At 42.7% G+C, this 26,533-nt stretch overlaps 1 protein-coding gene across 1 annotated transcript in view; it reads right to left on the bottom strand.

Annotated features, from left to right (window-relative positions):
* The window catches only part of LOC136636464 (opsin-5-like), a 30,619-nt gene extending 4,923 nt beyond the window's left edge, over positions 1-25,696 (bottom strand). The window contains exons 1-3 of the mRNA XM_066611548.1: positions 25,576-25,696; positions 20,068-20,273; positions 431-530 (exon numbers count right to left, since the gene is read on the bottom strand). Of these exons, the coding sequence (XP_066467645.1) occupies positions 431-530; positions 20,068-20,273; positions 25,576-25,696 (427 nt within the window). The remainder of the gene's footprint in view (positions 1-430; positions 531-20,067; positions 20,274-25,575) is intronic.
* Positions 25,697-26,533: the final 837 nt, after the last annotated feature.

Below are 26,533 nucleotides of genomic sequence, written 5' to 3'. Positions count from 1 at the left end.
ACATTTATGATCAAGCAAATGCCTAAATCGAAGGAGTCAGTAATCCAGTCACCTGGATACCTTGGAGTTATCTCCAAGTTCAGTGTACCTAATTGAAGAAAGAATCAATGGCTATATTCTGGGTGGTGTACAATGTATCGGTAAAATGGTTGTAATTTGATTCAGAATATACAGTCTAATAACATTCTGGTTAAATGATATCTTGGAGGGCATCATTTTTATCTTGATATGAGAAAGTCTAATGTGCCCAAAGTTAAAAAAACAAAAACAAAACCAGATTCACTAGGGAAACTAATTACCATGATTTCTTATAAATATCATTTTCAGTGGTGCAAATATAGCATACTGCAAGAGAAAAAAATCTGTGGAAGAGTAAATCAAGTCTTAATAGCACATGATGATGAAGTTTGTGTTGTCCCAAACATCTTACCCCTGTCTGAATGGCACCCTTTTATGTAGCGGGTCACACTAATCACTGTGAGTGTATTAATGCTGGCGAGGCCAAACAGCAGTGTCAGAGGACCATCAACCTGGAACAACAAATTACAAGGAGGTTGTTGCCACAACTCAGCTTTAGAATGCCAAGAGCAATTAAAATAAAAGAAACTTTGGCATTGTTCCAATGATTTGGTATGAATATTCTTCAGGGTGTACAAGCAACCCAAATGAAATTTCAGCGACATATGAAATATCAAAAGAAGTTGTAATCTATACGGACAGTGAACATGTAGACATATGGAAATCAGGGAAGTGTCATATCAAGTGCATCAGATGAATATTCAATAAGCAATCAAACAAATTCATTCTTAAATAGTTCCTGATGTAGATTGAAAATTATGTCTGGAGAAAACTTATGATGGATTCAAAGCAGTGGCATAGCTAAGGGGGTGCAGGGGGTAGCGGTTGTACCGGGCATCAAGCTTTAGGGGGGTAACAAGCTGAGCTAGTGACCAAAATTGTGAAAATCTTGATATAGATGATTAATACCATCATGTCATATACCATTGGAAAGGTAATTTAATGTAAAATGCAATGAAACAAACCCCATTGGAATATCTGTATTCTATCAAAAGTTATGACCACTTAACCAGAAAATGAAAATACAATTGTCTTATAGAACAAAAAGCGGATTTTCTTAACTCAAAACTGACCTATGAGAATGATTGTTGTTTAAGAGGTGCCCCTTTTATATTTCGTAAGAGAAGAATAACCATCCCTCTTCACCCCAACATAGTGTCTCGAACCTACCAGGGGCACACTTTTTATTTATTTAGTTAATTAATTTGATTTTTCACCCCTCTCTCTTTGGAAAGGGGCCCAACAGAAACTTTGTACCCCCTGATAAAATTCCTCTCAAAGGCCCCGGGGGGGGGAGTGTCCGGGGAAACTTCCACAGGGTTCCTCAAACCTGCAAAAGTCTAAAAAAGAAAATAGGCCACTTACGGTTTTTGTGACAAAACTAGAAGTGCCTGTTTTGTTCATTTTTTGAGATGTTTGCAGGTGCAGGGAGCCCTGCTGAGGGCTCCCCGAACCGTCCAGGACTGCAGTGCTAGCTGAAGGTAGGTAAAAAAAAAACCCTCCTGTCCCCGGCAGCAGCATGATCCTGGGGAACATGTTGCTGCCTTCCCCCTCTCCACCCCTTAAAAGGGCAGGGACAAGTGGTTCCCTGGTTGGTGGATTGTGACCCACCAGTTTGGAAACCTGTATAGAACATGGGCCTCTAAACTCCTGCTTGTGGGCTGAATCTGGCATGCCAGAATAACCCATCTGGGCACGACAGTGGTGAATCTTTACCATTCCACCCCACAGCTACCATTCTTCGTGTCAGATTGTTGCAGAGCTTTATGTCAGGGAGATGCTTTCCCAGGAAATCCGGGCACAGATATGTTTTGCCCCAATATCCCAGGAAAGCAACTCCCTGGCATGAGGCCTGCGATCTGCTTTGTAGTATTTTAGTTGGTCCAGGATTGAGGATGTTTCCATATGTGGATGGGGAGGAGGGAGGGAGAAATCAACCATAGAGCAAGAGACTCTCAGTAACACTTCTTCTCTGTACTTCTGTAAGGGGGGATGCCCATGGACCATCAGACCAGAGCTCAGCTTGTTCAGCCTCTAACATCACTCCTGCTAACATACCTATTTTTGAATGCAATATCTTAGAAAAACTAGAATTTTGCCAGTATATTCACATAGAACTCTGTTGTTCTTGGGTACACTAATTCTGATAACTGTTCTTAAGGGACAGATTCAGAGGGGAATAAGGCATGAACAAAATACAAAGGAAGTTTAGAAAACTGTTGCGTGATCTGTGGCTTCATTTGGAATATCCCTTTGGAGACTTGGGTATTTTTAACTCTAGAAAATGAGGGCTACTCATTACTACAGAAGTTTGATTTGGGAGTTCTAAATAGGTTAGCCAAGGCTTAAATTTGGTGAGGTGGGAAATCCGTGAACTGTTGCCTGATGGCTCTTATTTCTGTTCAGTGAACATGCAAGACCAGTAACGCAATGTTAACTCCAGATCTGATGACAAGAGTTCTCAGATTCACAGGCCAAGAGGATGGCCACATTTTTATCCGAGCAATTACCACTATCCTCCATCAGACAAGCTCAGATGGAGCTCTTTCCCAAAATTTCAGTGAAGTAACTCCCATCAGGGGTGTTTAGTCAATTTCAGTATTGAATCTGTCAGCTTTTTTTCTTGTGAATTAGAAAATTCTAGATTGTCAGTTTTACTTCTGCTCTTGGCATCATTTCAAAATGGTTGCGTTAATAATATAGGGAGGTACGGAGCTCTGCTTGTTAAGTTATATGCATGCTAAGACCTGAACAACAAAGTTACATCTAGCATGATTTCTTCTTCTAATGCCATATTTTAAATTGCATTAAACCCACATGACATTAACAGTACAATTCTAAGCACTTTTACTCAGAATTAATTCCCACCGAGCTCAATGGGGCTTATTTCTTAGAAAGAGTGCATGTGTAGGATTGCTGCTTTCAACGGTAATTCTACGCCTAGTTGCGGGGGGGGGGAAGCGGGGTGTTAAATCCCACTTAACTCAATTGGAATTACTACTCAGATAAATATTTATAGGATTGGGCTGCTAAATCTCTGATTAAAAAAATGAATGAGGCACCCACATTAAGATTGCCCTCTTTGTCTAACTAGCCCTTTGCTCTTAATAGTGGCTTAGTACACACATATAGTTGATGAAGCTTTTTTTCTGGCATAGAAATAAGTAGTAGGAAAAGCTTCTATTTTAGCTGTTAAAGGGACGAGAGCCTCATCAAAAAATAAAATAAAATCCTGAGAAGGGATATTGTTTTCATTATTTCAATAAATGCATGGTGTTGTGTGCTTGTAGAGGCGGTAAGAAAGCTTGGAAACATATCTGCTTTCCCTGAGGAAGGTTGCTGCTTAACTAGATGTGGAAAGGAAGCCTAGTCAGCTCTTGCTCAGATAAAAGCTGCTTTGAAAAGAGCAGATCAACAGGTGAAACTTTTCAGCAGATGAAGCAGTGCTGGCATCAGGTTGTGGAGAAGAACCTGACCCACCCCGGCATAGAAATACGTGTTACCATCTGCAACTCTCCAACTGCACAACGGGTTAAATGCACAAGGGCAGAGGCTGGTAAAAAGTTGGTACTTGGTTTCCAAATGTGATAGAAGAGGGTAAATTTTTCTTCATGGTCAGCCATACTGCTAGGAAGGGGTGCTGGGTAGAGACTGAATGAGGATAGGCACCTGGCTCCTCTCCACCTATTTGCTGCCTGAGGCAATTGTCTCAGTCAGCCTCATGGACAACTATGATGACAGCAGGTGCATATACAGGGTATCCATAAAGTCCGTGTGTGCTTTAAAAAATTTATAACTTTGTAAGTATTTGTGTGTAAGTATTAGTATTAGTAACTGAACTGCTAATAGAGGTACCTGCAATAATCCTACATAAATCAAGATTTCTAAATCCAAAAGTACTTTAGTTTGAATTGATACAAGAGGATTAGAAAATCTGAGTCCTAGCATGAAAACAAATCATGCTTGGCAATGAAACTGGATTAGTAGTTCTAGCCACTGAAAGAAAATAAATCATTTTATGTTAATAAGTGGAAATACAAATCAGATTGGCAAAGTTAAGCTGCCGTCCAATGCACGCCTACCTGGAAATTTACTCATTTCTGTGTAAACATGAATAAGCCTGCCTGATAAGCATATAAGCAGGATGATATACAAAGTTCAACAGTCCCTCCAAACAGTCCTATTCAGCAGCAGAACCAATTACTAAGAGAGACGGATTCTCACTGGAGATCTTCAAGCAGAGGCTCAACTGAGACCTGCTGGAGATGCTTTAGGAGAATTTCCTGCTACAGGTAGGGGGTTGGATGAGATGACCTTGTGGGTCCCTTCCAACTCTATTCTATGATTCTGTCTTTGATCATCACTACAAAATAGTTTTTAATCTTTTGAAACATCGCAGTGTAAGGGCCCAATCCTAAACGGTGCACACCAGCTTACTGCTGGCCTGCACTATTGCAAATGTGCCTTAAGGCACATCTGCAGCTCTCAGTGCCAGTCCAGTGCCTGTGCTAGCTGCAGAGGACTACCGATGCTCCACTGTCATCTGAACTGCTGGGCGGTGGAGAGGTAGACAGGGGTGTGGGGGAGGCATTCTGCGGTGGGGGAGGTGTGCTGGGGGAGTGGGATGGGAGGGAGGTGGGACTGGAGGAGCTCTGCTCCTCCACATCCACAGCCTCCATGTAGGGCCACAAGCCCAACATGGAGGCTCTTGATTCTACGGCAGCCCAAGGATTGCTGTCGAATCAAGTAGCCCTATTGTGGGGCAACTTGCCTTAACCGGGGGACGGGGATGCAAGTCCCCTCTCCCCCGCCGAGGAGCTGCCAGCGGCTGCCCTGTTGTATATAGGATGCTGCGGCAGCTGCTCTGGCACTGCAGCAGTCCTGGTGCAACGGGCAGCTCAGAATTGGGCTGCCCGACTGCAATCCTATACGCAGGTACCTAGGAGTAAGTACTATTATACTTAATGGGGCTTATTTTTAAGTAGGCTTGCATAAGATTGCACTGTAATAGCAGCTACAAGTATAGGGGAGCATCTAACAGCCCTGAAACCATGTATGTTTATTTCAAGGCAGGTTTCTCTGTTGTCAGATTCTTATATGAAACTGCCTTAAGTGGTCAGGTCATTAATCTATGTAGCCTACTACTCTCGGAGGCAGTCTCTACTAGTTGTGCAACCTGAGCTACCAACTGGGGATGTAAGTAATTGCACCACTGAGCTCTGGTCCCTACAAAACACTTGCATCCAGACTAGTACAAATAAAATTACAACCAAATTGTTAATCTTTATTTTTTTAAAAATGGAAAGTCATTATAAACACATGGGTTAGAACTAAGGTTTAGCCGTTTCTCACATTCATATAGTCAATTTTACAGCACAATCCTATGTATGTCTACTCAGAAGTAAGTTCCACTATGTTCAGTGGGGTTTACCATCAAGAAAGCGTGGATGGGATGACACCCTTAGTTAACCCATTTTTGGAGGCCCGCAGGTGTGCACATTTGGTCCCTGTTGCGTATATGCAACATTGGGCAGAAATGGCTTAAGGAAAAGCAAAACAAGCTTTGCATGTTAATAGGGCAAGGGACAAGGCCCATCTTTTTTTTATATGTAAGAAGATGATGGTTTGCCTGGTATGTGTTTCTAAATGGTTCTTTTTATGTGTACATTCTAGCATTAGAATCAGTTTTCAGGGCTATGTCTTAACTTTGAAGAGAGTCCTTATGCTGTTCTTTAAAGAATAGTGGATAAAGGTTACTGTTGACTGCAAGTGAATGGCTTCTGCTAAGAAGCTAGAACTGCATCAAATTATAAGAAAAGGCAGAGGAAGGAAGGAGCTGTCCCACTGAAAAAGACAGCTTCTTTGTAACGTGGTTGAGCTTGTTTTCACATACTGTAAATGAGAGGGCTGGTTATTATCATCCTGGTTGTATTAATTACTCTTGCTTAAGATCTAGTGAGATGACAAGTTTTGAGACACCCCCTTGATGCCCCCACATTTACCCAACTTACTTCTGCCACAAAAGTAAAGGACCCTTGTCATCCTTTACAAATCAACACTATATGTACAGTTAGAAGAGAACAAAGACCATCTGGTCCAAACAGCTGCCACATGTCAGCAACATCAACCATAGATCACTTGTTACAAAGCAATGGCAATTTAGCTCAAGCAGAGTGGAGCAGGTGCACTTCAAGAAGTGCTTTCAACTTAGTTGCTCCAGAGGACTTATGTAACTAACCCAAGTGGCAGGAGAAGACTAATGATTCCGTTTCATTCTGTCAGATGGGCCTAAAAGTATCTAAATCACAAACAAAATGTTTGATGTGAGAGAAGAGGAAAACAGGGAAAGAAGTTGTGCAATTGCCTAGCAATATCTTGTTATTAATAAGGGCCAAAACAAGAATCAATTTATTCAGTTAGGGTCAAACTGGATCCATAATTATAGATCTCTTGCTTATTTTTGTCAACCAAATAACAGCCCCACTTGGCTGCTTTGAAGATCCATGAAGCTGTGCTCCAGGGAAGATATATCCTCAAGCTTTTCCAGATTGAAATATCTTCCAACAAGCTGCTGTTAATTATGGAGGAAGAAAATGCTGGAATAAAAGGCATTATATACATAGAAGAGAATCTGCTATTCAAGTAGGCATGTTGGCAACCTTCAGTCTCGAAAGACTATGGTATCGCGCTCTGAATGGTGGTTCTGGAACAGCATCTAGTATGGCTGAAAAGGCCAATTTGGGAGTGACAATCCCTTCCACACTGGGAGCAAGTGCAGTCTGTCCCTGGTCTGTCTCCCTGGCTATGGGCCTTCCTTCTTTGCCTCTTTGCCTCAGTCTGTTGGCCAAGCTGGCCTCTGTTGGAAAGGCCATGCTGCACAGCCTGCCTCCAAGCAGGCTGCTGAGAGGCCAGGGTTTCCCACCTGTTGAGATCCACTCCTAAGGCCTTCAGATCCCTCTTGCAGATGTCCTTGTATCACAGCTGTGGTCTACCTATAGGGCGCTTTCCTTGCACGAGTTCACCATAGAGGAGATCCTTTGGCATTCGCCCATCATAAGAACATAAGAACAGCCCCACTGGATCAGGCCATAGGCCCATCTAGTCCAGCTTCCTGTATCTCACAGTGGCCCACCAAATGCCCCAGGGAGCACACCAGATAAGAAGAGACCTCATCCTGGTGCCCTCCCTTGCATCTGGCATTCTGACATAACCCATTTCTAAAATCAGGAGGTTGCGCATACACATCATGGCTTGTACCCCATAATGGATTTTTCCTCCAGAAACTTGTCCAATCCCCTTTTAAAGGCGTCTAGGCTAGACGCCAGCACCACATCCTGTGGCAAGGAGTTCCACAGACCGACCACACGCTGAGTAAAGAAATATTTTCTTTTGTCTGTCCTAACCCGCCCAACACTCAATTTTAGTGGATGTCCCCTGGTTCTGGTATTATGTGAGACTGTAAAGAGCATCCCTCTATCCACTCTGTCCATCCCCTGCATAATTTCGTATGTCTCAATCATGTCCCCCCTCAGGCATCTCTTTTCTAGGCTGAAGAGGCCCAAATGCCGTAGCCTTTCCTCATAAGGAAGGTGCCCCAGCCCCGTAATCATCTTAGTCGCTCTCTTTTGCACCTTTTCCATTTCCACTATGTCTTTCTTGAGATGCGGCGACCAGAACTGGACACAATATTCCAGGTGTGGCCTTACCATAGATTTGTACAACGGCATTATAATATTAGCCGTTTTGTTCTCAATACCCTTCCTAATGATCCCAAGCATAGAATTGGCCTTCTTCACTGCCGCCGCACATTGGGTCGACACTTTCATCGACCTGTCCACTACCACCCCAAGATCTCTCTCCTGATTTGTCACAGACAGCTCAGAACCCATCAGCCTATATCTAAAGTTTTGATTTTTTGCCCCAATGTGCATGACTTTACACTTACTGACATTGAAGTGCATCTGCCATTTTGCTGCCCATTCTGCCAGTCTGAAGAGATCCTTCTGGAGCTCCTCACAATCACTTCTGGTCTTTACCACTCGGAAAAGTTTGATGTCGTCTGCAAACTTAGCCACTTCACTGCTCAACCCTGTCTCCAGGTCATTTATGAAGAGGTTGAAAAGCACCGGTCCCAGGACAGATCCTTGGGGCACACCGCTTTTCACCTCTCTCCATTGTGAAAATTGCCCATTGACACCCACTCTCTGCTTCCTGGCCTCCAACCAGTTCTCAATCCACGAGAGGACCTGTCCTCTAATTCCCTGACTGTGGAGTTTTTTCAGTAGCCTTTGGTGAGGGACCGTGTCAAACGCCTTCTGAAAGTCCAGATATATAATGTCCACGGGTTCTCCCGCATCCACATGCCTGTTGACCTTTTCAAAGAATTCTATAAGGCTCGTGAGGCAAGACTTACCCTTACAGAAGCCATGCTGACTCTCCCTCAGCAAGGCCTGTTTGTCTATGTGTTTTGAGATCCTATCTTTGATGAGGCATTCCACCATCTTACCCGGTATGGATGTTAGGCTGACCGGCCTATAGTTTCCCGGGTCCCCACTCTTTCCCTTTTTAAAAATAGGCGTGACATTTGCTATCCTCCAATCTTCTGGCACCATGGCCGTTTTGAGGGACAAGTTGCATACCTTAGTCAAGAGATCTGCAACTTCATTCTTCAATTCCTTAATAACCCTTGGGTGGATGCCATCAGGGCCCGGTGACTTATTGATCTTTAATTTATCAATGAGGTCTGAAACATCTTCTCTTTTAACCTCTATCTGACTTAACTCCTCGGTCAGGAGGGGCCGTTCGGGCAGCGGTATCTGCCCGAGGTCTTCTGCCGTGAAGACAGATGCAAAGAACTCATTTAATTTCTCTGCCATCTCTAAGTCTCCTTTTATCTCCCCTTTCCCTCCCTCACCATCCAGAGGGCCAACCGCTTCTCTGGCGGGTTTCCTGCTTCTAACATATTTGAAGAAGCTTTTATTATTCCCCTTAATGTTGCTGGCCATGCGTTCCTCATAGTCTCGCTTGGCCTCCAGTATCACCTTCTTACGTTTCTTTTGCCACAGTTTATGTTCCTTTTTATTCTCCTCATTAGGGCAAGACTTCCATTTATGGAAGGAAGCTTCCTTGCCCTTCACAGCCTCTCTAACTTGGCTGGTTAGCCATGCGGGCACCCTCTTGGATTTAGTGGAACCCTTCTTTCTTTGCGGTATACACCTCTGCTGGGCCTCTATTACTGTTGTTTTAAGCAGCCTCCATGCACTCTGGAGAGATTGGACTCTTTTTACCCTCCCTTTCAACCTCCTTCTAACCAGCCTCCTCATCTGAGGGAAGTCCGCCCGTCAGAAGTCAAGGGTTTTTGTTAGAGATTTGCCTGGTATTCTTCCCCCAACGTGCACGTCAAAACGGATCGCAGCATGATCACTGTTCCCCAATGGCTCAGTAACGTTTACATCTCTAACCAGGTGCTGCGTACCGCACAAAATTAAATCCAGAGTCACCTGTCCTCTGGTGGGCTCCGTGACTAGCTGATCTAAGCCACAGTCATTTAGCACGTCAAGAAATCCGGTTTCCTTATCGTGACCAGAACACAAATTGACCCAGTCAATATGAGGATAATTGAAGTCCCCCATGATTACAACCCTATCCCTCCTTGTCACCTCCCTGATCTGTTTCCTCATTTCAAGGTCCCCATCCGATTTCTGGTCTGGAGGACGATAGCACGCCCCCAGTATTACATCGCTGCACAAGCCTGGTAATTTAACCCACAGAGATTCTATGGTGGAGTCGGACCCACCTTCAATCTCTACTTTGCTGGATTCTATCCCTTCCTTAACATAAAGGGCCACCCCACCTCCAACACGCCCCTGCCTGTCCCTCCTGTAGAGTTTATAGCCCGGGATTGCGGTATTCCACTGATTCTCTGCATTCCACCAGGTTTCCGTTATGCCCACTATGTCAATATTTTCCCTTGTCACCAGACATTCCAGTTCTCCCATCTTTGCTCGTAGACTTCGGGCATTCGCATAAAAGCATTTGTACACGGAATGCCCCAGGATGCGCTGCTTATTCGCTCCTTTGTCCCCGCATCCTCTCATTGTGCCAAACCATCTATCACATCCCATCACGCTACCTTTCCCAATTTCTTCTCCTACTCTGCCTTTGTCTGCCATCATCCATTCTCACGACATGACCGAGCCAATGCAGGCATCTCTGCATTGCATGCAGTAGGTATGCAGTAGGCATGCCACTGCAAAATAATATGTTGGGTAGACCACGTTCCTTCATGTTTACTCCAAGGCAAGTCTCACTGAGTTACAAAAAAGTCTCACTTCTTTGCAAGCAAGTGTGCAAACAATTGAAGCCTAAAGCCAAAATGTTACTTGTAAGTATTTTTCCAGCTTCAAGGCCTGTCTTCTTCAATCAGTGAAGTTTAGCTTGTAAGGCCCTGCTTTGCCATGGCTTCCTGAAGACAGGTTAGTGAGTAGCTGAATATGTGTTTGCAATGACTTCAGCCCTTTACAGCTCCTTCCAGGGGGAAGCTTACTGGACCAGGCTGGCTTTTAGATTAGTCAAGACTTAATATTTGAAAAGACTTGAGATGATTTGAGTTTTTAGGCTGCCTTTATTATGGCTGGTATATTGACACTCATTGAGTTTTCAGCTGTCTTACTGCTGATTCCCACCTTTGTTGTTGAACTACTTTAATGCTTTAAAGTTGTATCATGTTTTAATGTATATTGTGGTGGTGATTTTATTTTGTCAGCCGCCTTGTGAGTGAAACCTCACAAGAGAAATAAGTGAGCAGGACTCTGCCAATTGCAGGACATACAGCATACTAATTCATGTCGCTTTGAGCTAGTAGCTTTCACTAACTGGTGCAAGAGATAACTAGCTCATATTTTTACAGATGAGCCAGGGAACGGTACCAGAACTGTAGTTTCATTTATGTTAACACTAGAAACGTTGGACTACATAACTAAGGTCACTGCGACAGGAGACGGTTATGCACGGAAGAGGATATGTGGCTCAGATTATACTTTTCCAACATGATGTGCTTGACCGCTCTGGCTACAGTTCCTTCAAACACTGAAATTCTTTCACAAATGTCATACAGCAGCCAACATTCTATTTAATATTTACAATATTGCAGTTCTGAAAGTAGACTTTTTAGGAGGGAATAAGTCTTTTCAGGCCATCTTTCCTATATAGCTCTAGGAGCCAGGAAATAGCAGCCGGCGACAAAAATTTTCTGGTTTTTCTTCCTCCTCCCTTTGGGGTTAGCCATATTGTTTATCTTGAAGAGACTCCTCTTTAGTTAATCACCAGGATGTTGAGGTGAGCTGAATGACTGGCACAGTATGTATTCACAGCACCTGTGATGACTGAGCTCTTTCTATTTTCCTGAACAGGAGTCCAATGTAAGGTAGGTGAGGGGTTTTTCTCCTACCCACTGAAACCAGCCCCATTGCAAAGACTTCACAGCCAAACAGACACATTTTGAGGATTCACAGTCTTCATCTGGGTCTAGCCAGGACAAAAACCTTAACCAGCCCACTTGCTGGAACTGATATGCACCAGCTAATTGGACATTCAAGCACACCTGATTATGTTAAAGGGAAGGTGCCCAGGTGGTCATGATCGTATCCAATCAGATGGACCAGTAACATCACTGAACCTAGGTTTCTTGAGATCATGTCCAAGGATGCTTGTATGTGTTCTGGTTTGGTTCCTTGGCCAAGTTCTCCCCCTTCCCTCTGAAGTTAGTGAGATTTAATGACATTTGGAAAGCTGTGACTCCATTAAGTACAACTAGGGGCAACTGAGACACAGTTGCGCAATTTCAGGTTACTTTATAATCTGATGTAACCCTCTGCTTGTATTTTTGCTAAGATCTGTTCCTGGATGCTGTAAATGCCCAATTTTTATCCAAAGCCTGCCAGTTTGGCTTCTTTTCTCCTTGACTTATGCAACCATCTTCCCCTTCCATTTTAATAGCTTAATCCTCCTCCTGCCTGTTGTGTAGTTGAGCTTGGCTGAAGTTTTGGCCAAGTCCTCTCAGATTTTGGTTCTGCACTAAAGTGCAGAATTGTGACAATTCTCCAGGTAACTGTAAGAGAGGCTTCCAATGGTGCCTGAGCCTGTTTGGCTTTGTCCTCGTGGTGGCAGTGAAGTCTACTGGATTTGGGGCCCTGGTATAGTGGTAAATCAGGGAAAGGAGGTAGACACTCGCATCAGAGCTCTCTCTTCCCATCACCACAGTACCTTTGCCTCTTGTTTTATCTGTTAATGCTATTAGGACTGTTGGATCCATAGTCTATTATTTACACAAATGAAAAGAATGCTGAACTGTATATAGACCTGCATCTCCTGTACTTCAGCTAGTACTTTTTAAAATCCAAGTGCCACTACTTTTCTTTCTTTCTTTCTTTCTTTCTTTCTTTCTTTCTTTCTTTCTTTCTTTCTTTCTTTCTTTCTTTCTTTCACCTGTGCCTTTACAAGCTGCTTAACAGTAGAAATTAAACCACCGTACTACAAATGTTGAAATCCTGTAGGCTTTCAACAAAACCTGAGTATCTTTTGGAAGCTTTCTAAGATATTTTTATTTGGACTAGCTTTTGGATGACTAGGTTAAGACTATGAACTTGTTTTTAACCATCTGTTACTTGTCCAGTGCTGTCAACATGTTGTTGCCTGATAGCCTTTTAAAACATTTTATTTTTATTTTAATGTGTGCATGGAACATGCACAAGCTTGTATGTATGTGGTTCTGGACACCTGCTAGGAAAGTATGGCCATGCCAATAATGTGATGCTGAATTTCAGGACTGATAGCTAGAGGCCTTAGTTCCACAGGTCAAAAGGAAAACCATCCTTTTGATTATCAGAGAAATCACCCCCCCCCCCAATTTGAATGGAGTTCTGCCTGCTCCAGAAATCTAATGAGAAACTGCCCCTTGCTTCTGCCACAAATACACCTTGTGACAGAAGCCAACTCCTAGGAGCTGTCAGACTTAAGAAAAACAAGTTACCAAACAAAAGAAGGCTTTCCAACCCTAGAATTCTTCGCCAACTCAATGTTAAACTCAATCAAGGAGGCATGTTAATGAGCCATGGACCTCTGGAGTTAGGTATTGCACCCTCACCTAGTAGCAAAAGGCAGCACCCGTCTAGGACCTTCAGCTAATAAAATCCGTTGATGAGTTCACCCCACAAAAGATTCCACAGAAACTGTCTTGGTTAAGGTCCTTTTGAAAATACAGTAGTTTCAAAGATGGTATCTCAGTGCTCTCATGGATGATATCACTTTGCTCCAACCTCTGTTCCTTCTCTCTTACTCTGCTGGTGTGCATACTCATTTCTCTTATCTCAAGATTGCCACTAATCAACATGTTTGGCACAATTATTTGACTGCTACAATTGTTAATCAAGGTAACGCACCAGGTCTAGGATGAGTGCATGGTATGAACACCATGCGCAGCAATGTCTCTATTTTCAGATAGCTGAAAGTCACTAAGGGCGCAATCCTAACCCCTTATGTCAGTGCTTTCCAGCACTGACTTAAGAGCAATTCTACTCTGATGTAAGGGAACAAACATTCCTTTACTTTGAGGAGGCCTCCGTGAGTGACACCCAACTGCAGGATGCAGCACACGTCCCATTGGCACCGCTATGCCAGTGCTGAAAAGTACTGACATAAGGGGTTAGGATTGCGCTCTAATTCTCTCAAGAACAACTAAATTTGGAAAATGATTAGGCAAAACTTGTAAAATTAGAATTCAATGTTTTAAAACATTAAAAACTGAACTAGAAGCGTTCACTATTGCTTTTCCTGGCTACTCGTACATGCTGAAATCTCCCACCTTCTGAATCTCTCACCTTCTCTTTGCTTATGACAGAGCACAGCTGGTCAGAAAAGTGCATACATTTAGTGATCTTGGAAACAGTACAGCTGGGACCACTGCTTGCTGGGAATAGTTGGCAAGAAGAACAAGAACTAGGAAGACCATGTTCTGAATAGATGAGCACAGCTGTGCAGCAGTTGTTCAAGTTTTCATTTATTCAAGTTCCATATAAACCTCCTTGCAACTTAACCTATGCTTCATTTGCCTGAAACAACGTCTCCCTCCAGCTGCTCCATCCTAACACTCATGGGCAACACACTTTTAGAATTATGCCTCGGCTATAATATCTTGTGATGTGCCAATCTTCCTGGCAGGTTTTACATAATTTCATTCTCATCTTTGTGTGAATGTACATCTAAAGACATATTTCAGCTCCTTCAGAAAAATCCTGTGGGTGTATATTATTTCACAACTAGGTATTTTATTGGTGAAGATAGAGTCTGACCATCACACTCCTCCTGCCATTTTAAAGCATGGAACAGAAGCTCAGTACTAAACATATTAATACAGTATCATCACTGAGCAGGGCACTTTACAGAATTTCATAAGCCAAAAAGCTCTCTGAGGGCCCAATCCTATCCAACTTTCCAGGGCTGATGCAGTATCCTGCAGTGGAGGCCATCATGGAAGCCTCCTTAAAGTACATTGCAGCCTTACAAAAATACATTGCAGCCTTATTGGTGCTGGAAAGTTGGATAGGATTGAGCCGTGTCATATAGAATTTATCCCTGATGTATTAGCAGAGGTGTTTGAAAATGGTGTTATTTTACTCAGTAGTGAGCCCATTGGGTTCAGTAAGACTTGGGCTGTAATCCTATCTTAGAGCCCAATCCTGTGGTCTGTGCCGTGCCTCCGTGGCGTGGACCACAGTTGCAAATGTGCCATAAGGGATGTTTGCAGGGCTTACCGCTCGGCTCCTGCCAGAGCTGTCTTAGCTGAGCCAGCGTGCGGTGGGTGCCTGTGTTCCGCGGCTCAGCGGTCTCGGTGACCGCCGGACTGCGGAACGGGAAATGGGGGCGTGGTTGCGGGCATGGGGGAGGCGTTCCGGGGAGGGAGAGGTGTGGTTGGGGGCATGGGGGAGGCGTTCCGGGGAGGGAGAGGTGTGGTTGGGGGCATGGGGGGGCATTCCCGGGGGTGGGAGAGAGGTTGGTCTGCGGAGCCGAGCTCCGCAGGATCCAGGGCGCTTCAGCAGGGCTGCTCGTCCTACATGAGTACCTTCACTTTAGCGGCGACCAAACAGTCGCCATTGTGGGACTGCTTCCCTTACTTGGGGGAAGGGGACAAATGTCCCCTTCTTCTGAGGAGCCTCTCGCGGTAGCGCAGGAGGCTCTGGATCTGGCGGGAGCCCTTTGTGGAGCCGCTGGGTCCTGCAGCGCCGGGTAGCACAGGATTGGGCTGCCACTCACTGGAAGTAAAAACCTCTATGTATTAGTAATTGGGATGAAAAAGGGGTTAAATGAGGTACAGGAATAATAGTTCACATCATTTTTGGAACTGCCTTATTTTCAGAACCTCTGTTTTTACTATTATTTGCTAACAAATATGTTATTTCTCAAGTCTGGAAGACATGCACGGATCACAGATACGCTGAATAAAAAGGTAGTTGGGGTGTGGATTTTGATGGCTTAGGGATTTTTTTTTAGCTCATTTGTTCAAATTGAGTCCTAGCTGCCACAAAGTAATCCACCTGTTGGCAGCCTGTCTGGAGGCAAAAGGTTACACAAGCCCAGAGGATGAACTGTTCTTTGAGGACACGTAGGTCAGTTCTGACACAGGCTGGCAGGGGAGCCTGAGGAGATAAATAGAGCACCAGATTTGGCGAGACTTGAGAAGAGGCCTTGGCAGGACTCTTGGAATAGCTTGAGACACTCTGGTCTGCTGGCAGCAGGAAATGCAGGTTACTGACAGGGTTCTATGTCAGGCATTTGTTTATATCTTTGTACAATATGTTAGAGGTTGTGGGACTCCTGACCCCCAATTTTCTTTAGTGACCCCAAAGGATTGCCCTTCATCCCTGCTAGCCTAATTTATTTTCAGTCATCCTGCAGTAGATGCTCCTGGTTCACCCCCTCTCTACCTCTCAAAGGTTGCCAACTGGCTAGAACTTTTAGGCCCAGCCTGAGCATAAAGCTCCATGCCAGCTGCCAGGATAGGAGGTTGTAAATCCATGCTGCTGACATGCAACAGGGAAGATATACTTTGCTGCCAAATTTTGGGGTGATACATCATGTTCAACCCTATCCCGCTGATGAAAATGGCCCCTGAAGCTGCTCTTAGTTCAAGGAGGGAAACTTTCTTCCCAGAACTAAGAGCAGTTGCACTTTTGTTGCAAGCACTGCATGAAGGTAAAAGATAAAATATTCATCCTGGCATGTTGTGATCTTGTTCCAGATTGTTCCCTCCTATAGCTGCTATTTAAATGGGAGGGTTTTTTTTTTTTTTTTTGTTTTAGAAGGACAGAGAACTAATCTATATAACCAGAGCCACTGAGAGGGATTTTATTGGGTTGTGTGTGTGTGTACACAAAGTTTCTTTTGGGCCCCTTCCCTTCTACCTTCAAATGAGAATTTGGCTCCTGGGCCCAGGTATGATGTACCCCTGCAGCCCCCTCCCAGAGACCCTTTATATAACAAGTAGTTTTGCCCTGACTTAATTCCTTTTGTTTTCTTTCTTCTACTACCTAATTCCACTTGTAGTTTTCCAAAGGAGGACATTGTTTCCATCAGGAAGAAAAGTCCCTTCATGTGATCAGGAGCATTCTGGCCAGGGCATCATCCCGTTGAAATAAAAAGTATTTTTTGCTTTGAACCTACTCCCCAAATATTTATCTTGCATCCTAATCTGAATTCTAGACTGGAACCTTTTAAGTTTTACATTCTGAAGACTTCCCTGAATCTTGAAATATGTTCCTAAGGTCCTAATTCTGAAAGAAATGTTAGCTGCATCTGTTAACCTCAAGTTTTGCTAAATTTGATTTTGGGAGACAGCCACAGGCTGAGATTGTCCTATACAAGAGTTGGTTTGGTTTACTATACCTGTACCTTAGTTTACTGTTCTGATGTGACCAACCTCTAAATTTTTTTAAAGTATGGTCTGGAAACTTTGCAATTCAGTCTCAATTGTCCAAAACTTGTCTCAGTTTATGGTGTCTTCCACTTACACCTCACCTTCTGCCATGCATCTTTATGTCAGCCTGTCCACGCATAATTAGCAACTGAATTTTTTTTTTTTTTGAAGGTCTGGTTAATGGAATGCTTGGATAGTCTGCTCTATGAGATAAATGAGTTGTATTCTCATGAGTATCATGTTTATCTATAAACGAAGATATTCTTAACATGCTAAATATTAAACAGAGCAAAACAAGTTTGCATGTACATGGAACTTATTGTGCGTTCAGCTGGCTTGTTTCCTTGGTTTTTTCCCCCCTCCATAATATTACCACTGTGTTCAGTGTTGGATTTCTCATGAAAATAGCATACTGTGACTGCATGTTCTGAAATGCGTTAATGCACATTTTTGTTTCCTTATTGCTGCTTTTTTAAAAAAATTAAGAAAATGGAATGTTAGTATTGGCAAAAGTTTGTTCTACATTGTTTGGCTGTCATTTTGACTGGGACTCTTACAAACAGTGATAGTACAAGAACTTTGGCATTACACGTCACTCCACAAATTAGGTGGTGGTTAACTCATGATACTCCTTAAGGAAATTTGTTGGCGAAAACATTTAGGGCCCAATCCTGTCCAACTTTCCAGCACTGGTGCAGCCACAATGCAGCCCAAAGATAAGGGAACAAAAGTTCCCATACCTTGGAGGAGGCCTCTGTGACTGCCTGCCCAACATCGGAAGCAGTGCATACTTCATTGGCACAGCAGCACTGGAACATTAGATAGGATTGCGCCCTTAGTCTCTGATTTGAAAATTGATTAATTTTTTAATTTGTTCTGCTTAAAGCTCTATTATGTACAAGTACTGGTTTTTAATGAAACACAGTCCTTCATTAACAGTTTTGTATGTATTGTAAACAGACATTTGTTTTGGCATCTCCCTCTGAAATGTTGGCCAATTCTGATTACCATTTGCAGAACACAATCCTATGCATGTCTATTTGGAATTAAGGCCAATTGCGCTCAATAGTGCTTACTTCCAGGAAAGTGTGGATAGTATTGTAATCTAAATGGTATAACCCTGACATGCATAGTTTTCTAGCATCCTCTGGCATAATTCAGCAGTTGCAAATGAATTGAATTGCTCCCTGGGAGAACTTTGCAAAAGGGAGCAGCTGTAATCTTTAAGTAGTTCCACTGGTTTGTTAATGCCAATGAGACTTAACCAGCCTAACTTAACCAGCCTAGGCACACATTGGTAGCCTAATTATGTGTAGGACTGCAACCCAAAGTAAGTGATTTCTAAGCCTAAAATTCTGACATGTTTTGCACTTTCATTAGTTCAAATGAAAAATATATAATTCAGGTTACTTATGATTTAAAGCTGATGTTAGACTGAACAATTACCTACTGAAACAAACCATATTAATGTCATCTAAATTGAACTGCAGAAGCCCCAGCTGGATTCCCAAGCTTTGTATGGAGATGCTAACAGAATTTTCCGTGTCAATCTCAAGTATATAAACATTTGCTTTCTGCAACAAGAGCATTTATAAATGGTCCAGTCAACAAAAAATGTATTGCAGTGCCAGTAATTTTATTCAACTTTGTTTGTTTGCTAGATCAGGAAAAACAAATGGACCTCGTTACATGGGTATAGCAAATGATACTGGTGGCTTCTCCAGGGAACAGGTGCTGTAAGGATCTTTTGAGTGAAGGCTGATAGAAGTAGGGGAGGAAGCACTTGGAAACATTAAGCATATCACTTGGACTGATATACTTAACTTTCATTAAAGAGGATCTCTGTTTGTGAGAGAGAGGAATGGCAATCTGGACAGATTTGAACTATTGCATGGGGGAAGGAGCTTTAAACTCTTTTCCCCCCAACATGGGTCCTAACTCTGGTCCCCACCATGGAGCAAAATTCCTATTGCTCTGTGTGGTGGGGGATGACCTGGATTGAAAGAGTGGAGAGCCCAAAGCACTAAATTGTGTCTCTGATTCGGAATCCCCCTCCCAGCATTTTGTACAGAAAACTTAAGCAAAGTAATGGGTAGTTTGGCCCTCAGATTTATGAGGGCTCTGAGAGACTTCCATTCTCAATTCTTGTTGACAACTTTGCAGCTGTATAAGTCACTTAGATGCAGAATGACACAACAAGTATAGGCACATAATAAAGTTGTAATGATGCATAAAGTATGTTTCCACAATACCAAAGCTAAACATACCCTCATGAGACAGGTTGTTTGCTTAATACTTAGCTTAGAAGAGAAAGAAATACTAATATTTCACATTGGGTAATCAATTCAAAGAAAATAAGGTCAAATAACACTAACAGAGAATAACAAAACCTTCATTTCTCTTCTTTGCCTTATATGGGCTGTTAAGTTCATTTTATGCACGTGTGGATTATTTGCAGACACTCTCTTAAGAGGACAGGGATGGGTAGTGAGCTCTTGTACTCCCTGGTTCCCTTCCTGTACTATGGTTCTATTCAGACCTGCACCAGGTTTGACCAACCCACCAAACCAAATATGTAGCACAAGAGTCATGAATTGTAGCCTTCCAGATATTGACAACCCCCAAGTTTTTTTTTAAACAAGGAGCAAAATAAAATGAAAGCTCACTGAATGCCACATTCACTGGGTCCAGTGGACATGATGGGAAGGCTGCATTTGGCACAGTGGGTCACAGGATGTGCAGGCCTGGTTTAGATGATACCTGCACTATTAACTATAGTTAATGCTCACAAATCTCTCTTAACCAGGATTTACAAACCACCTTTAAATTTTAAACTATGGTTACAGATGTAACATTGAACCATGGCTAAAACTGACAAGAGGAATTTGTAGTAGAGAAGGTATAAAAAAGGAGAAAGGGTGCAAGAAATTGGCCATGTTATGTCTGTACTGGTCATATATAGTACAATATTATTGTTAATGTTACTTGAATATGTGATTTACAAACAATGCAATTCTTACTTGACAAGTCCATATTGATGTGATAAGGAATCCATCATCTCTGAATACATTGAAGATTTCAATAATCCCCCGGGAGTAACCAAAGACAGAGACACTGGCATCAGATACAGCCAGATTAAATGTCAGGTAATCTGTGGGCTGCAGGATTGCTCTCTGTTTGTATAATACAAAAATTACAATGCTGTTCCCAAACCAAGACATCCAGCCTGAAAAGAAAATGAAATGCTGTGAACATAAAGCTGCAAATAGCAACCTTTTAAGTAAAGTTGCACCTGTAAAGAAAAGTTACAAAGAGTATGTATTGAGGAAACATGTAGTATGTATGATGAGTATCAGTTCTGCTATCATGTTACTATCTGTGCATGTGCAGGGGATGTCTCTTCTGAGAAGGGGAAAATTATTGTACAAACATGCATATTGCAATTTGCATGAGGACAACTTTTCCCAATTTATATCAAAGGATGACAACAGTCATATCATATACATGGAGACCTACTGGACCAAGGCTAATGTGTTCTTACAGCATGAAAGGCCCAACAGGGAGCTTTAGTCCTAAGTTTTTTTCAGATCTATTTAGAAACTTTTCAAAGGCTAACTCAAGGTTTTGTTGTGAATAATTCTAGGAGAGGAATTTATGCTTGGACCTAGGTTTCTGTGGGGGCTCTGTTCCTGGACCCCTCAGGTACCAAAATCTGCAGATAATGGAATCTGTGGGTGGGGACCATCAGAGGACCTCCAGATGTGACTGGAAGCACCTTCTGGTTGCATCTGGAGGTATTCTGAGGCCCAGAGAAGCCTCCCAGGGCCTCAGAAAGCATAAGAACAGCCCCACTGGATCAGGCCATAGGCCCATCTAGTCCAGCTTCCTGTATCTCACAGCGGCCCACCAAATGCCCCAGGGAGCACACCAGATAACAAGAGACCTCATCCTGGTGCCCTCCCTTGCACTGGCATTCTGACATAACCCATTTCTAAAATCAGGAGGTTGCGCATACACATCATGGCTTGTACCCCGTAATGGATTTTCCTCCAGAAACTTGTCCAATCCCCTTTTAAAGGCATCTAGGCCAGACACCAGCATCACATCCTGTGGCAAGGAGTTCCACAGACCGACCACACGCTGAGTAAAGAAATATTTTCTTTTGTCTGTCCTAACCCGCCCAACACTCAATTTTAGTGGATGTCCCCTGGTTCTGGTATTATGTGAGAGTGTAAAGAGCATCTCTCTATCCACTTTATCCTTCCCATGTATACTTTTGTATGTCTCAATTATGTCTCCTCTCAGGCGTATCCTTTCTAGACTGAAGAGGCCCAAACGCCGTAGCCTTTCCTCACAAGGAAGGTGCCCCAGCCCAGTATTCATCTTAGTCGCTATCTTTTGTACCTTTTTCATTTCCACTATATCCTTTTTGAGATGTGGTAACCAGGACTGGCAATACTCCAGGTGTGGCCTTACCATCGATTACAAAGGCATTATAATATTAGCCGTTTTGTTCTCAATAACTTTTCTAATGATCCCAAATATAGAATTGGCCTTCTTCACTGCCACCGCACATTGGGTCGACACTTTCATTGACTTGTCCACCACCAACCCAAGATCTCTCTCCTGATTTGTCACAGATAGCTCAGAACCCATCAGCCTATATGTGAAGTTTTGATTTTTTGCCCCAATTTGTATGACTTTACACTTACTTACATTGAAACGCATCTGCCATTTTGCTGCCCATTCTGCCAGTTTGGAGAGATCCTTCTGGAGCTCCTCACAATCACTTCTGGTCTTCACCACTTGGAAGAGTTTGGTGTCGTCTGCAAACTTAGCCACCTCACTGCTCACCCCTGTCTCCAGGTCATTTATGAAGAGGTTGAAAAGCACCGGTCCCAGGACAGATCCTTGGGGCACACCGCTTTTCACCTCTCTCCATTGTGAAAATTGCCCATTGATACCCACTCTCTGTTTCCTGGTCTTCTACCAGGTCTCAATCTAGGAGAGGACCTGCCCTCTAATTCCCTGACTGTGGAGTTTTTTCAGTAGCCTTTGGTGGGGGACTGTGTCGAAAGCCTTCTGAAAGTCCAGATATATAGTATAATGTCCATGGGTTCTCCTGCATCCACATATCTGTTGACCTTTTCAAAGAATTCTAAAAGGTTTGTGAGGCAAGACTTACCCTTACAGAAGCCATGCTGATTCTCCCTCAGCAAGGCTTGTTCGTCTATGTGTTTTGAGATTCTATCTTTGATGAGGCATTCTACCATCTTACCCGGTATAGATGTTAGGCTGACCAGCCTATAGTTTCCTGGGTCCCCCCTCTTTCCCTTTTTAAAGATTGGTGTGACATTTGCTATCCTCCAATCTTCTGGCACCGTGGCTGTTTTGAGGGGACAAGTTGCATATTTTAGTCAAGAGATCAGCAACTTCATTCTTCAATTCCTTAATAATTCTTAGGTGGATGCCATCAGGGCCCGGTGACTTATTGATCTTTAATTTATCAATGAGGTCTGAAACATCTTCTCTTTTAACCTCTATCTGACTTAATTCCTTGGTCAGGAGGGGCTGTTCGGGCAGCAGTATCTGCCCTAGGTCTTCTGCTGTGAAGACAGATGCAAAGAACTCACTTAATTTCTCCGTCATCTCTAAGTCTCCTTTTATTTCCCCTTTCTCTCCCTCACCATCCAGAGGGCCAACCGCTTCTCTGGCAGGATTCCTGCTTCTAACATATTTGAAGAAGCTTTTATTATTCCCCTTAATGCTGCTGGCCATACATTACTAGCATGTAACTAGTTACTTGCAAGCAACTGCAAGCAAAAGAGAGGGAGATTTAGACCTCCTTTTGTTCTCTGACCAGAGGCTGGAGGAGCTCCCTTGCCTTCAGCTTCAGCTGCCTTCAGCCTTATATGGAAAAGAGAAACTCAGATCCTAGGGAACATGCTCAGTTTGGCATTTCTAAGGGGCAGGGCAGTTTAATAACCTCAGAAGGAATTGTGTCCTTGGAGAGGAGGTGAAGGCCTCTGCAAAAGTTAATTTATTGTTAAAATCTGTTTGAGATTATAGCAGCTAAATGCATCTCTCTCTGAAAAGGAAGACTGTATGCAGGAGAAGGACTCCCTTATCAGCTGTCATGAATGGGTTCACTTTTTGTCACTCCATGTGAGTTTGGAAAGTGCCCAGGCTTGTTTCTCGTTACAGAATTTGAGATCTCTTCAGGCAAATGCCAACAAATATTTGTTAAACTTATATCCTACCCTCATTCCACAGAGCTCAAGATAGATTAGGCTGACAGATGGCCTAAAGTGTGTCTGGGTAGGACTTGAGCTCCCCCAACCTTGAGCCAACAGTCAAACCATTACATCTGACTGGTTCACCTAGCATTGTTTCAGCTCAGCACATCTCCTGACCCTTTTATAACTCAGGATGTTTTTAATAGCAGCTGTGCAATCATATTTCTGGTGGGGAAATATGCCTGCACTTCTTTCATATTCAATGATTGGATATCTCAATCTAGAACAGGGGTGAAAACATGGCACTCGGGCTGGATGTGGCTCCTGAAAGCAATTTCTCTGGTCCCTGTTATATTTGGGCTCTTCCAGTGTGATAATTGGGCTCTCTCATAACTAGAAAAATATGCACAAGATTTGCACATTTTTTCTTCTGTCATTTGCAGCTAATGAGTTTCTGTGAGAGAACAAAGTGCTTATTTCTGGCCATTATCTGCTTAATGACGTCACTTCCAGCCTAATGATGTCACTTCCAGTCCCCAGCAAGCGTCCGGAATGCTATTCAGACCACTATATGGAAGGAGTTTTTCACTCCTGACCTAGAAGATGCAAGGGAGCCAAGGGATATTGCCACCATAATTTGCTGGTGAACATTCCAGTGGCACCTGTGGATTCATTGCTTGGGACAGAATGCTGAGCTAGATCAATAAGTGGCCTGACAAAAAAAGTGGCAATTTTTAATTTCTCACATTAAAACAATCCAACAAATGTAGAAAATAGATGGCATTCATCTGTATGTGGTGTTTGCTCCAGTTATGTGATAGCTAAAGGATATGTGGTATAATAGTAAAGGGGACTGATTGTTGATTCGGTTTCATTCAATGAAAATTGCAATTTTAACCCTATTTCTGATCTTCTGTGCTTCTGGCTATATGAACAGCAAAACTTGCAAACACATAACTAAAAAATAACTAAATAAAATTATGTGGCTCTGACTAGCTAAAGGGAAACACTTCAAGCTTGCAAGCAGCTAAACAACAATTCTATAACCAACTGCATTTGAAAATGCGGGTTTAGAAAACGTAAGAGAATTTTTCCTTACAATGTTACCTTGGCATAACAAGTGGATCAGTAAATTCTGCTCTTATTATAGAAACCGATTTGATTATTTAAGCCTATATTATTGTGCCTGTCTAATATTACCACTCCACTATCTGTGATTGTGATCCTGGATAGGAACCCAAAGTGTTCAACAGATTGTTGGATAGAAGGGAAGCCATATTAAGGAGATGGAGGACTATCTGTGAGCAGGGCCACCCAGGATATAGTCAGTGGATGTGGGTATGTATATTCATCCCAGTCAGAAGAGGGAGTTGTTACCTACTCAGTTCCCAGTTTAAAGGCTTATGGATTGCCCTCCTTTTGCTAGACCTCTCGTTAGTTTCTTTTTCCTGTCTTGTTCTGATTTTGTAACAATGGCTGCAGTTCTTTGCAGTCAGACTTATTGTTGCAGAGTTCTAAACTCAACTCTGCTGTGTCTAGGACTGATTGATTCCCTCAGCTCCGCTAACAGGGAACAATTGAAGAGAGAATCTTTAAAGAGAGAGATTCATTTTATTATTAGCTTTGTTTCTTAACTCCAATCTCTACTTTCAGAAGTCTTGCCACAGTAAATGTAGATAAGGAGTAGATAATAACCTATCTGGTTCCATCCCTTTTTAGTCCACTGTGCACATAAGCTTTAATAAGTGATAGTTCTGGCATGCAAACTGAAAACTTTCATTTTGCAAAATGGGGTTTCGTTAGCATGAGGATTTTAGAACATTAAATGAATTGCTGAGCTATGTTGCTAAAATATGAGGCCATAATGCACATACTCTTTGTGTGTGTGTGTGTGTGTGTGTGTGTGTGTGTGTGTGTGTGAGTAAGTGAGTTTAATTGCTCTGTCTAAACCTTCAGTGCAGTTTTTAGGAGGACAGCCTGGATTATATGCAACCTGGTTAACCCCAAGTACTTGGATACAAGCCATTTTAATCCCTTTATGAATGGAACCTAATCAGTTTATAGCCTAGTATTTCAGTTTACCAGTATGGTGGTCTGAACTGAACGTCCAGTTCTCCCCTCCTCCGCTACAAATACTTGCACGTTATCTTTAAAACACTTCTGTCTCATAGTAGATGAAGACTAGGAGTTGCAGTTTGACACCTTATCCCTTAAACAGAGAAGTCTTATACAGATCCCTTATTATATATACATTATATACATATGCTGGAGAGAGAGACAGCCAATACATACCCAGAGCCAGCAGATAGATGCCAATAATAGTTTCTCCTTGTTCTGAGACAGGAGTTTCTTTGTTCGGGAAGGAGATGTTGTTGTTCCTCCATGGTGCCTGAGGAGAATATTGGAAAGACATTTCTACCAGTCTTGTCCTTTTCCAAACAGAAAATGGTCTCTTTCTGAGCACACAGAAAGAAAATGACCTCTGCCTTTCTAAAATCTCCTGAGACTGATAAAGCAGAGGGAAATCTAAGGAGACAAGTAGGAGCTCTGCAGCCTTCTGGCTTGCTTGCATTTACTAATCCTATCTGTTAATACTGGTGATCACCAATCTGTGACTAGACAAAGACATGAGGCTTTTGTCAATTACCTGTTGCCAGTACATGCAAACATAGACTAATAGGTAAAGAATAGTGAGTTTGCCCTAAATGTCAGCTTGACAACAGTTTGTTCAGTGGAAAGACAAAGCATGGTCACAATATTAAAAAGCCATACTTGTTGTTGTGTATATACACAGAAATAGATATGTTAACCTGTTGATCTTTTATTTAAAAAAAAAAGTTTAAGAGTTCATATCCAAAAAGTATATATGGAAAAGCTTCCATATAAAAGTATTGGCTGTGTCAACTATCAGAGCATGTATTCAAATAATTTCTTTTTGAATAAATCATTATATCCTATTGTGCAAATCAGATATAGTGGTCAGGATCCAGATAATTACAAGTGGAGTTCTGTTCATGCAATTTGGTTCCCTGTCCCTTCTTCCTCTCCCCCCCCCCATGCCACCCAAGATCCACTCTTGAGGAGTGGGTACCAAGTGGAATGGCATGGGGTGGAGCATGGTGGCCACAACAGAGTGTGTGAATAGTTGGAAAGTGGGGGGGGGGAGAAATTAACTTGAGCAGAAATGTCTTTCTGTTCATGCAGATCTCCTTTGAATCCTAATCAGTGTGCACTCAATGGTTTCTACCCC

This window comes from Tiliqua scincoides, chromosome 1, assembly GCF_035046505.1.
Source record: "Tiliqua scincoides isolate rTilSci1 chromosome 1, rTilSci1.hap2, whole genome shotgun sequence".
Taxonomy (NCBI): Eukaryota; Metazoa; Chordata; class Lepidosauria; order Squamata; family Scincidae; genus Tiliqua; species Tiliqua scincoides.
The sequence above is the reverse complement of the archived record's forward strand: the minus strand, read 5'-3'. Positions and strand labels throughout refer to the sequence as shown.